We start from the raw sequence: 12284 nt of genomic DNA on the forward strand, positions 1-12284 counted from the left end.
ACCTACTACGAGGAGGGCAAATAAAAATTATTTTTATAAATTTATTTATAAAATATTTACACTTAATATAAGTATCTTATAAGATCGATTTTTGAAAGAACAACAATATCACAATACTTTATCACATATGAACTATTCCATTTGGACTCTCTTCTTTTATCTCGGGTGGCGTGTAAGCAGGCGGTGGTAGACTGTTGTCGTGAATCTGCAAAGTATTGTTCGTTAAATTTAAATGGGGTTAAAATGTTTTTTTCATCCGTTTCCATGCAAACGAAAACCATAACCAGTTAAATGTGTTGGTTGAAGAGAAAGATTCTTTGAGATTCGTAGATGTCCAAAACATAAGCATTCGTACAGAAAAATGTTTATAATGTATAGTTTGGCTTAATTTTAAAGTAAACATATTTTTCTAAATCAAAACCAATTTGGCTCCAATTTTCAAAATGATAATTAGTTATAGCAATCGCGTCTTATCATAGCACGGTTTCACATTTGAGTTATAAAACGGTAATAATCAATATTCCGTTTTTAAAATCACACTTTTTTGATTCATTATACTTTAGCTTATTTAATACTATCGTTATATACAAATATTTATTGATTAAAATACTCACAAAACCAGAATTAAGATAATGAGGTGCCGGGCAAATTGACGACTCTGAAGGCGCTGTTCTGGTGTATCTGAAATACGATACTTTAAAATTAATATTAACATCCCAATTAATTATTATAATTGAAATAACGTACAAGAGCCTGTCACTAATTGTCGGAAACATAACATTGCTTGATAAAAATAATCAGGAGCTCTTTAACTTGCCTTACGTCCAGTATTGGTTAGGTAATAAACTAATAAATATAGCCCTCATTTACTATGATTGGATTTTAATAGATTAGAACGCCATCTCTTGGTAGTAATCAGAACTGATATTTAGATTTTTCTACTGTTCTTTTGATGTTTGTCTATTTTTGTAACACTATATTTAAAATGAGGTGCGCTAGTGCGCATCTATAAATAGTTTCTTGTTTAATCACTAGAATTTTGAGAAGCTTACCTTGGGGGTGCATCACGTAATCGTTCATCGACGTAAATTTGTAAGCTTCCGACGGATAGCCTTCCTCCATCCGTTGACCCATTTACACTTCTTCCAACAGGTCTGAAATAGGTCATTGATTTTTGTTTTCAAAGGCATAGTATTCTTTTAATCCTCAATGGTTTAAATGATATTCATCTACACTAGTATAAAGGGGAATGATTTAATTGTTTGTTATTTTTTAGGCATTGAATAAGCTCCAAAAATATTGGACCGATTTAAAAAATTCTTTCACCACTACATCGCACATTATCACAGATGAACATCGGTTTTAAAATATATATTATACAACGAATGTCCGAAGTTCATATCGTACGAAGCTTTATATTTTTCAAAGACAATAGGAATGATCATTCATGCCTACACTACTAATAAACCAATACCAATATTTTGTAATAGTGTGGCTACAATGACAACATAAAAGTACTCTTTTAAGATTGGGGTCAATGTTGAATGAGGGAGGCACTGGCATTTCCATTATTTGCGAATTAAATCCATTTTACAAAATTGCTGATATATAGTGGTTGACTCTCATCTTGAGCAGTTGCGTATCCGACAGTGGCTGAGCGATCAGTAAAGATTTAAAAAATCTATCTATTAATACAATGTTTTGAAACTGGCTTAAAGAAATAACGTAGCTTATTTCACCAAGTAGAATGTATGTACCTATTAGGGGGCGTCCATAAATTACGTGAGGTGTTTTTTAAAATTTTCTGAGCCTCCCTCCCCCCTTGGTGAGATGTCGTGAGATTTTATTCAACCCCCTCCCCCTTCCCCTAATCTCACGTGAGATTTTTCAAAATGTGGGTTTCTTACGTAAACGCGTCGGATTGTTATTATAAAAAGAAAAAAAAATTGCTTCGTGCTTTTATTTACGACTAGTTAAGACTAGTAATCAATATGACATGGAACCAACATGTCCATATGATTTTCAGTAAAAACATCTGCTCCTTCAACTTCGTTCTGATCTAGCCACTCTAAACCATTGGCACTTGCACACAGTAACTCATTAGCTCGTCTTGTGACAATCCGTGAAGGTCGCACTTTGCGGAACATACACGCTTGCTTAGCTGGTGCAATGTGGGCTGATCGCCTGTGCTCTGCAGCTAGATGCAAAGTAAATACCGCATGTACTGCAGCATCTTTTCTCTAAATCATCACGTATACTTGGTCAATAGAGATCATAAGGCGTGCTGATGAAGGCATTCAGCGGTTGAATCGGTAGGCAGTGGCGTATTAGAAATGGAACAAATGACTTTCCGTCATGCTCTTTAAAGTCCAGATTTTTTTTTTTAAAGAAACCGTCATTTATTCAAAAGTTATTGCGGTTTGAAAATTCACAAAATAGTGCATAAAGAGATATCTCTTTGAGCTCGGAGAACTCAAAATAAAGGCCGATTTACATTATCTTAGTGTTTAGTAGAGTGCTTTAGTACTTTAGTTGAAACATGTAAACGCTACTTGCTTTAGTACGGTTCTACTTGACTTTGAAGTTTAATCAAAATAGAATCGCTTTTTATTTTTGTTTCAAGTGATACCTCTCCCGCGCCCGCGCAACCCCCGAGATCTTCCCTCGTTGTGTGTAAACATGTAATTTAGTAAAATCTTTGGAGAGTGCACAAGTGCCGTGAAACGCGTGCGTGTTTTTTGATTTTTAAAGATGGCTAAATGGTCGGAAGATACAACCATCAAATTTTTGTCTCAATATGTTGTTCACGAATGTTTGTGGAACGTTAAAAACAATTTATACTAAAACAAACAGGCTAGGCATTCGGCATACACTGCCTTAAAAGAAGTTTATTTATTTCGAATAAAATCTCGTCTTCTATTTGTTCCATAACTACAGTTAGTATTTTGCGTAGAATGGAGCGTATTTGCCGACGTCGTTGCGCGTTCATTGTGGCGCTGTAATGATACTCTACTGGAAGAAATGTAAACGTTCACTCGCAACGCACTAGAGCACTAAAGAACTTGCCTTTCAACTTGTACTAAAATACTCTCCTAAACACTAAGATAATGTAAATCGGCCCTAACGCAGAATTCGTACTTTTGAGTTCAAAGAGCTCAAAAACAAAATAAGTGAAATGTTGAGCGTTTAGGTATGGAGTTAGCGGGAAGTTGCAGAGATGGCCTTTAGGGTCAACCGTTTTCCTAAAAAAATTTTCAATCAGAAAAAAATTGCGTGATATTTGCCGAGACCCCCCCTCTCTCCAATGTGAGATTAAGTGAGATTTGGCTTGACCCCCTCCCCCCCTTAAACACCTCACGTAATTTATGGACGCCCCCTTAGCTAGCGACTCCCGATGTAAAAGGCTAAGTTATGGTCATAATTGTCAAGAATGCATGAAATATGAATCTCACCTGATCGTAGTAGCTGCACAAAGTTTATAAAGGAGCACGAAGGTGGCAATTATTCCCAACACCAGCGCACTAGCCATCACAATCTGAGTACCAGATACAAGGACTATATGATCCACTGGTTCTCTGAAAAACATATAACTCAGGAAAACATATCTTTTAAGCTCCTACTTGTAAAATTAAGTATTATGGTGTATATCATAATAATTTTATGATCTCATTATCATAAACATTTAAATCCGTTAAGAAGTGTAAGCAGTGTTGGCCTAGTGACTTTAGCGTGCGACTCTCATGCCTGAGGTCGTAGGTTCGTCCCCTGCCGTACACCAATCGGCTCTCGGTCTATGTGAGTACCTAACACTCGCTCGTATGGAGTATCCTGAGCGTGAGGCAATAGGCATGTCTAGAAAATCGATGACGGGTGTCAGATAGAGGGCAGATCACCTACTTGCCTCTGAAATAAAAAAGATCAAAGAAACGGACGCTATCTGAGGCTCGTTAGGGTTGTAGTGCCACTGGATTATTATTATCTGGTAAGAAGTATGTGAAGTAATGAAAGAAAAAATGTTTTATTAGATCTTTTGCTTACAAGCGATAACATGCTAGAATTGCAACATGCGTATTACCAAAAAATTCAGTAATTGCGTTTTACAACGCTTTACAATATTTGGTATATTCGAATACTAGATATAAATGGCCTAGGAAGATAATGCGAGCCTTGAACATAATGAATAAAAAGATAAGGTATAATAGTAAGATTAATTTGACTAGACTTATGCGCAATAAAAATTAACGGAAGTACACATAATTTAGGAAGTAAAACACTAAAAATATCAAACAACCTATCTTTGTATCTTTTGACATTGCTATATATATCATTTGAACACATTGGCCTTCCTACTTTTCCTTTTATAGGTTTATATGAGTTAGCATGAACAGTTATGAACAAGATACCTGCACACCCAGTTTCCGTTTGACCCGTAACATGATTGGCAGACTCCATGCCAACAATGCAGAGTAATATTATCACCGCAGCACGGTCCATAGCAGGCCTCTCCTAATCCTGAAACACAATCATTTTCCTTTCAATCTACTCTTGTTATTCTCTTTTTTATAGAACAGGGCAGGAGGCTCACCTGATGGTAAGTGATACCGCCTCCCATGGACTCTCTCAATGCCAGAGGCCTTGCGAGTGCGTTTCAGGCACTTTAGTAATTGATACGCTCTTTTATTGACGGACCCTAAGTTGCATTTGTTTAGAAATACTACAGCTGGTTCCACATAGTGCTGGTGCGCGGCAAAAACTACCTTAAATAATGCTCAGATTTGGAACGATGGACGTCGAGGTGATACGGGTAGAAGTATCGTATTCTGCCTCGACGTCCGATGATGAAACAGAGTTACAGGTTATTATTAATCCGAACATGGCACTCCATCGTAAATGCGGTAGAACATGCAGAGAGACCCTACATCTCTACGCAACGCCAAGGGATCAAGCCGCTCGGAAAGAGATTGGTCGTCGACGATTCGAACCACTCTTCGTTGAATACGCTCAAGTGTAAGGAGCTGGGAAGCTCCCGCCCAGATGTGAAAACAGTACTCCGTTGGGCCGAATTTGCGCTTTATACAGTTGCAAGAGATGGCCTAGGGTGAAGTACCGTCTTGCCTTGCTAAGCACATCCATTAAAGAAAATTTAGCTTTTCCATCCAAATGACTGTGAAACGTTCGTTCGATATATAAATTCCCAGTATTCCGATGCTGGCTGTGGTTTTAAGCAGTGTTCGAAATAGCGACAAAGGGTGTTTTTTTAGCGTAAACCTCTGCCCGCTACATCGTCTCATACCATCAGCATGCTAAAGAGAAGAGCACCTGTACGTACTAAACCCACTAGAATGATTTAATAGCATGTCAATACATTATGTAAAGGACTTAGTGGCCGAAGAATCTGAGTATCATTTGTGTGTCGTCTCTTACATTGATATTGTTCACTTCCGTGAATATGTAAATACAGTGAAGGAGTCATAACAATTGATGCATAATTAGGAGTTATTGATAATATAATGCATTAAAGTTTAATGAGCGATTAGCGAATAGGTAAAGGAAGCATATAGATTGTTTTAAATCATTAAATAGAATAGGCGCTGTTTTCACGAACAAGCCAAATAATGTTTTACAAAGTATGATTTTATTTACTTGTAAACAATATGCTATTTTATTCTCATTTTAGGATCGTATATGTGTGTTATCAAAACGTACTTTAATAAAACTTATCTATCGGATATAAAGTATTTCCATAGGTATCACGATATTTCGTGCTAACACTGCTGTCGGTCGCTGGCAGTCTGATTAAAATCACTCGTAAAGTCCAGCCCTGCGATTCTGTAACTCACTTCACGAACTCACACAGCGGTTTTCGCATCGGCGGTCTCTCTCAAATCAGTCGTGAAGCAGTCATTTTATGATTTGGCATTCTGAAAAACCATAAAGTACAAGCTCCCACCTTTTCAGAATGCCAAATCATAAAATAACTGCTTCACGACTGATTTGAGAGAGACCGCCGATGCGAAAACCGCTGTGTGAGTTGTGAAGTGAGTTACAGAATCGCAGGGCAGTTATTTGAATAACGTAATTCGAAATACACTGAAATCGTATTTCTATGAACAAGATTTCTTTTAGCGTACCTACTTGTGTAAAGCTAAAATTAAGTTAATAATATATATTTACCTGGACATTTTACACATTGTGTCTGGTAATAGTTCGGGGCATATCCATTTGCACAATAACATTGTCCTTTTATACATTTATAAGCCGACCCTTCACAAAATGTTGGGCATTCACCTGAAATTTAAAAAAATATATTAATGTGATAAACCCCACATTTTTGAGTAATAATGATATACTGATAGGATACTACGACAATCCTAGTAGCCTAATAACAGCGCAATTTGCTAAGTTCGTAATATCGGTGTTGGAGTTATGTTTATAGAAAGATTACATTTGAATACATTTATTTCAACATGCAGCGAATCAGTTCTAAGAGAAGAAAGACGATTAATGCAAATGCTGAGATTCGACACTGAAAAAGAACTCGCTGGAATTCAAGCGTAAGCAACCTCTGAACAAAGTTTAACTGCATTCTATAACTTTCATCTGAATCGTTTAGTAGTTGTTCAGCTATTGTGTCATACATCTTTAAGCTTGAAACATATAGCTTTAGGGTTAAAGTTGCAAGTTTAACCATTTGGCTATCACTGCCCTAAGTCAAAACGATTATTTAAAATTATCATTCTCTTTGTTCTGAAATTATTTTTGTTCCCAAAACACATCAATATTTTATACATTATGTATAAAACATTTTTTTTATGAAAAACGTAACAAAGGCAATTAATCTACAAATATTTTACTTAAATATAAATTGATAAGGAATATAAATGAAGGGCACATAATTAGTTAGAAGCACAGCATACAAAGCTACAGGTGTCTCAAAGATTGATGGCACGGTGTATGATTATTAGATAGAGAAGAAAAGATAGACAAAATAAAGAATACAGCTTTAAGAAAATCAACTAAGATAACAGATTTTACAATAAAAATAAATAAGCTAAAGTAGAAATGGGCGGGGCAAGAGTACAGCAATCCAAAAAGAGGAAGACAACTTAAAAGGTGGATAGACCAAATTAAAGAATCAGCAGGTGCAGATAGGAATGGCGGGATTTGGAGGATTCCTTTGCCAAAAAGGGGCACACAGATACTTAAAAGAGGACTAAAATAGAAACGTGTTTAATTGTAAAAGTATCTGAATTAAAAGACTGTCATGTGGAAATCTCCAAGAACAGGAAATTTAAAAAATCGGTCCTGTATAGAAGACTAACGACTACTTGCTTTCTAAAGAACAACTTATAACATATGTTTATTAAGCATATCATAAAGCGATATAAAGAAATGAACAACAATCTTACTCCACATTGTCATACAGAGTCTCACTTTTCAAAACAAGAAACTATTTTAACTAGTACATGAAATTCATGCGCGTGAGTTTAGAACCTTTGTATTTTTTAAATGCTACAAACGTAAGATATAATATTGAGATATGTTTGTGTATGAAGTCCGCTAATTAAATATTTACCTATCATTAGTAAAAGCATATTTATGCTTGGACCTCGGTTTGGTTCTGTTTATAGATCAGGGCAATTATTTATCGCTATTTATGTACTATTAATAAATTATAAATAAACAACGAATGTTCCACGTTTTCATATCACAAAATTAACATCTACACAATTTAAAGGTATATACAAAATCGACAGTTAAAATATAAAAGCGAATATATGTACAATACCTTGACTTTTTATAGTTTCACCTGGTAGTGCACTGGTTATAGTGATGCATGTACAAAATAACAACACTAACATTATGTTACATACTCTGGGTATAAATAATGAAATTTTATAAAGAACACAGAACGTTACAGTTTTAATGCGCTAAAATATACTGATAGTGTTATCAAAGATGGGCTGAGTCGCGATAGTTTATCGTTTTCGCGTCACATAATGTAAGCAAATATCATTTAAGTTGTACGGAAAGGTTGTATTATAACCTTGACGGTAGAAAGAATTGTCGACAAATGTTATTAGCAAACATTCATATAAAATAAATGTAGATTTTTCCGACGTCACAAGGAATTTCGAATACGTGATTCGACCTCAAAAACTAGTGATCTAAAAATGAAATTCTCATTTATATACCCAGAACGGAACGGAGATATATTTCGGATATTTTCTATCCGTATCGCTTTAAAAGTGGAAAATCTTAAACGCGTTTTGAAAGTATTTCGTTTTATTTATTTATATTAAGGTTAATCAATCATGTTTAGATTGTATGATATGGTAATATAAATGATGATAAGGAGATAAGGTGAAGTCATACCAATATACTATAAATAGGCGTTTACAAAAAGCAAATATTCGACAAGCAGGCGGTACATAATTTATTTATTAATATCACATCACGACACGTTTCATAATAAGTAATTGTTGAAAATATTAGGTCCTTACATATGAAATTAGCGTAGGTACTGACGCCACTTTGACCTCAAATATATCCTCTTTGGTTAGGAATTCCAAATTCAATTTTGTACAGCTATGCACGTGCATTTGTTTTTCGAAAACCATTCTTAATTACATTTTCCCGTTTTATTTTTTTTCCTTTCGTCACTATTTATAAAATGGAAAACATGAAATATCGCGTTATTTACGAGTTCCACCGTGGCACCTGTGCTATAGAAACAGCTCGAAGGGTTAATTACATGTATGGTGGCGGTGTCGCAAAAGAAAACACAGTGCGTTATTGGTTCCAACGTTTTCGTTCTGGAAATTTCGACCTGCAGAACAAGCCCCGTGGACGGTTGGAGACGAAAGTACATAACGAAGAATTGAAGGCTATTGTGGAAGCGGATCCATCGCAAACTACGTCTGAGTAAGCTGCAGGCTGCGGTGTTAGTGACAAAACTATATTAATTCACTTGAATCAAATTGGGAAGGTGAAAAGGCTTAAAAGGTCAAATCAACAAACGCGCGACAACTGCTACGTTACATTACTCAACCGGTACAATAATGAAGGGATTATTGTACCGGATCATTACCTGAGATAAAAGGATCCTGTACGATATTCGGAATCGCTCATCGCAATGGCTGTACCCAGCCGAATCAGCCAAATCGTGCCCCAAGCGAAAATGGACTTCTTAGCCAGTCTTTCTCTTCGTTCGGAAGCTAATATATGAGAGCCGTGATCTGGATCAGCAAGAAACTGTCTGGAGTTCACTAGCGCTCTTTTCTTTTCTTGCTGATCATTCTTGTTTCCACCGGTTTCTGCACAGCAACTCTCTTGTTTCATCTCCTGTCTACAGAGTACAGTTTTTAGCCAGTACATAGCCAGTAAATTAAAACAAGTCTTGTTAGTTATATATAATGTAGTTTAACAATATTAATATATATATATAACAATAGTAATTATATATATATAATTATATAATACGTAATAAATAAATATTTGTATTAAAGAATTTAACACGTTATTGTAATATTTTAAATAAATACTAGGAGTCACGTATAGTTCAGCTGTTGCTATGCCTCATACCGACATTATACATTATTATTATTAATAACTTAAGATGTGGAGCATTGTGTAAAGGTTGCAGCTCCTAACAAACATTGTGTAAAACAAAAAACTTGGCGATTAAAAGAAGTGGCGGAGAGTTTATTGCCAGTTCTTCTATTCCGTTCCGTACGCCCTTGTATGAGAACTGGCAGTAAATGTAAAATTAGAAGCATTTCATATATATTTATTTTTTTACGTTTATACGTAACACAATGTACACTACTATTGTGTTACCTATATGAATAAATGATTTTTGAAAATTTGAATTACCGATTACATTAAGACAATTTTATAGGTAACGAAAATCACTTAGGACAAATAGATTCTCCTATCCTTATCAAACATCTATTTTGGTAAAATTGATTTTATCAGAACAGGTTACACTTGAAATATCGTGTCAACGTACTTCAACGATTTAATCTAGTACATATCAATCTAACATTATCAACGCGACTCCACATAAAAACACAATTGATTTTATAAAATTTAACAAGAATTTCGAATTTAATATATAAAATATAATAGAGAGAAGTGGAATAATTTACTACAAAATTTGTAATTTACATGCACCTACAATATTCGTTTTGTGTTATCGCAGCCAATTAGCTTAATTAGCTGTTCAATTAACAGCCTAGCCTTTAAACTAAACGGCGCCGTTTAACTAAAGGCCTGAAAGATATTCAGCCATAGCGTTCGTTACAACATTTAATAAACTGGCTGGCTAATGTAAGCTCTATGACTCTCGTACTTAGGCCATTCGTACGTATTCGTACGAGAGTCATTAATTGGCAGAAATAAAAAGATAAACATATGACATAAAAAATATTTCTTTTAAAATTAAATTGCTTAAGTCAAATTCACATTATTATTGTCACTACACTCTTCCATTGTACTGTACTGTTTTTCATGAAAATTTGGAAAATACCATCAAAGTTGTGATTTACCGACGCCATATTGACAGTTTGAAGAGTTTCGTTTCGAGTTTGAGAGTGGCAGAAAGTAGAATTAAATTTAAATTAACAGTCAACAAGTTAGGCAAGTAATGAAACGTCAATGATCCATGTCATTTTCATAGCTGTTCAATCAACTGGCTGAACATCTTTCAGGCCGCAAGTTAAACGGCGCCGTTTAGTTAAACGGCTAGGCTGTTAATTGAACGGCTAATTGGCTGCGACAGTACAACTGCGATGACGTTAATCCTGAAACGCGCTAACAAAGCTATTCCAGCCGTTAAGGATATACAACTTCTCGGCTTCTTCTGGCCAGTCAGTGGTTAGTTTTTTCGACGATCCTCCCTTTAGAAGCACATTCCTTCACACACGGCAGGAAATATTTCAAACTTAATCACCTAATAACCTTTATTTTAGCCTCATATATCTGGATTTGCTTTATTGATACTTCGTTATAGGCAAGTTCTTCTTGGCGTGAAACAACGATTTTGGGTGTAAGTAATATATTTTGAATGAAGTTTTCTTCACCGTACGAGTTAGTATTGCAAACACCATAAAATGTATTGACCTGCTGGTGTCCGAACAATTGTCCTCAGGATTTAAAATCACTACGCTACTCCTGTTCGTCAGTTTATAAATAGGGGAGGCCGGGGTTCAAAGTGCCGGGGGTAGGTTGTTCCGATCCGAATAACTCCGCCAAGAAAAGAGATAGCAATAAGTGTGAAGTGCGTCGCGAATCGTCATACCATCACGCTATTGCATCACCCATTTTAGTAACGTTCTGTCGGCGTGTGAGAGCGGTAACCGATTAGTGACACATAAACGTCACGTAAGTAAATATTTTCATTCTTAAACTTTTTGGTCTATATCAATCATTTTTCTAGTTATTTGTGAGTAGCTTGCAATTATCGGTTGGGCGAACTATAGTGAATATCTTTTAAATGTTATTGTAGGCTTTTTATAACATCTTCAATAATTATTGGAGGTCACTTTGAAAATGGAATTTGGGGTTCAAAGTTCCTCTAGTGTGGGGCTAGTTGTTCCGGGGAACAACGTGCCCCGTAATGAAACACGTAAATAATAAAACTAATATTTTTTTAGGATGAGAATCTATAAACGGAAAAACGAACGGGGCAAGGTTTCGATAGACCTTTTGCAGCGGGGAGCTGATGCTGTTATTAAATCTGGTCGTAAGCTTAAAACGGTAGCTCGGGAACTAGAAATATGTCATATGACATTAAAAGTCGAAAGCCGGTTTAACACCAACTGTGGGTTACTATTCTAGACAGGTTTTCAATCACGACCAGGAGAAGACATTGGCAGATTATTTGTTAATATGTGCATCAATTTACTTTGGTCTCTTGCTAGAAGAAATGAGGAAGTTAGCATATAGTTGTGCTGTTAAATTTGACATGCCTAACATTCTAGTCTCTTGGCATAGAAATAAGGAAGCTGGAGCTGATTGGTTCACAGATTTTCTGAAAAGAAATCCGAAGAAAAGAAGAAGCTGTTAAACCCTTACCTAAAGCACCACCGAGATCATCTACAACAAATATGCGACGAATAAGAAAATAAGCAATACTGACAGATACGCCTGAAAAGAACGCTTTGGCTGAAGAAAAAGCAAGAAGAGGAAAGAGCAATAGGAAAATAAAGGGAAAGGAAATTCAAAAAAGAGTCGGAAAGAAAAAGGCGACCGGTGAAAACAAGCGCAATTCTATAGTGACA

At 35.7% G+C, this 12284-nt stretch overlaps 1 protein-coding gene across 2 annotated transcripts; it reads right to left on the reverse strand.

Annotated features, from left to right (window-relative positions):
- Positions 1-27: 27 nt before the first annotated feature.
- Positions 28-7920, reverse strand: LOC125063223. 2 transcript variants are annotated; one of them, XM_047669542.1, is made up of 7 exons: positions 7790-7920; positions 6175-6288; positions 4404-4512; positions 3453-3575; positions 1053-1154; positions 615-681; positions 28-205 (listed from the first exon to the last, which is right to left on the reverse strand). In XM_047669542.1, the coding sequence occupies exons 1-7, from the start codon at positions 7860-7862 to the stop codon at positions 122-124; spliced, it is 672 nt and encodes a 223-aa protein (XP_047525498.1). In that variant the 5' UTR covers positions 7863-7920; the 3' UTR covers positions 28-121. The 2 variants fall into 2 exon arrangements, with proteins under 2 accessions (XP_047525498.1, XP_047525499.1); XM_047669543.1 differs by lacking the exon at positions 7790-7920 and adding an exon at positions 7577-7717.
- Between the last annotated feature and the right edge of the window lie 4364 nt (positions 7921-12284).

Source organism: Pieris napi, chromosome 3, assembly GCF_905475465.1.
Source record: "Pieris napi chromosome 3, ilPieNapi1.2, whole genome shotgun sequence".
In the NCBI taxonomy this organism is placed as follows: domain Eukaryota; kingdom Metazoa; phylum Arthropoda; class Insecta; order Lepidoptera; family Pieridae; genus Pieris; species Pieris napi.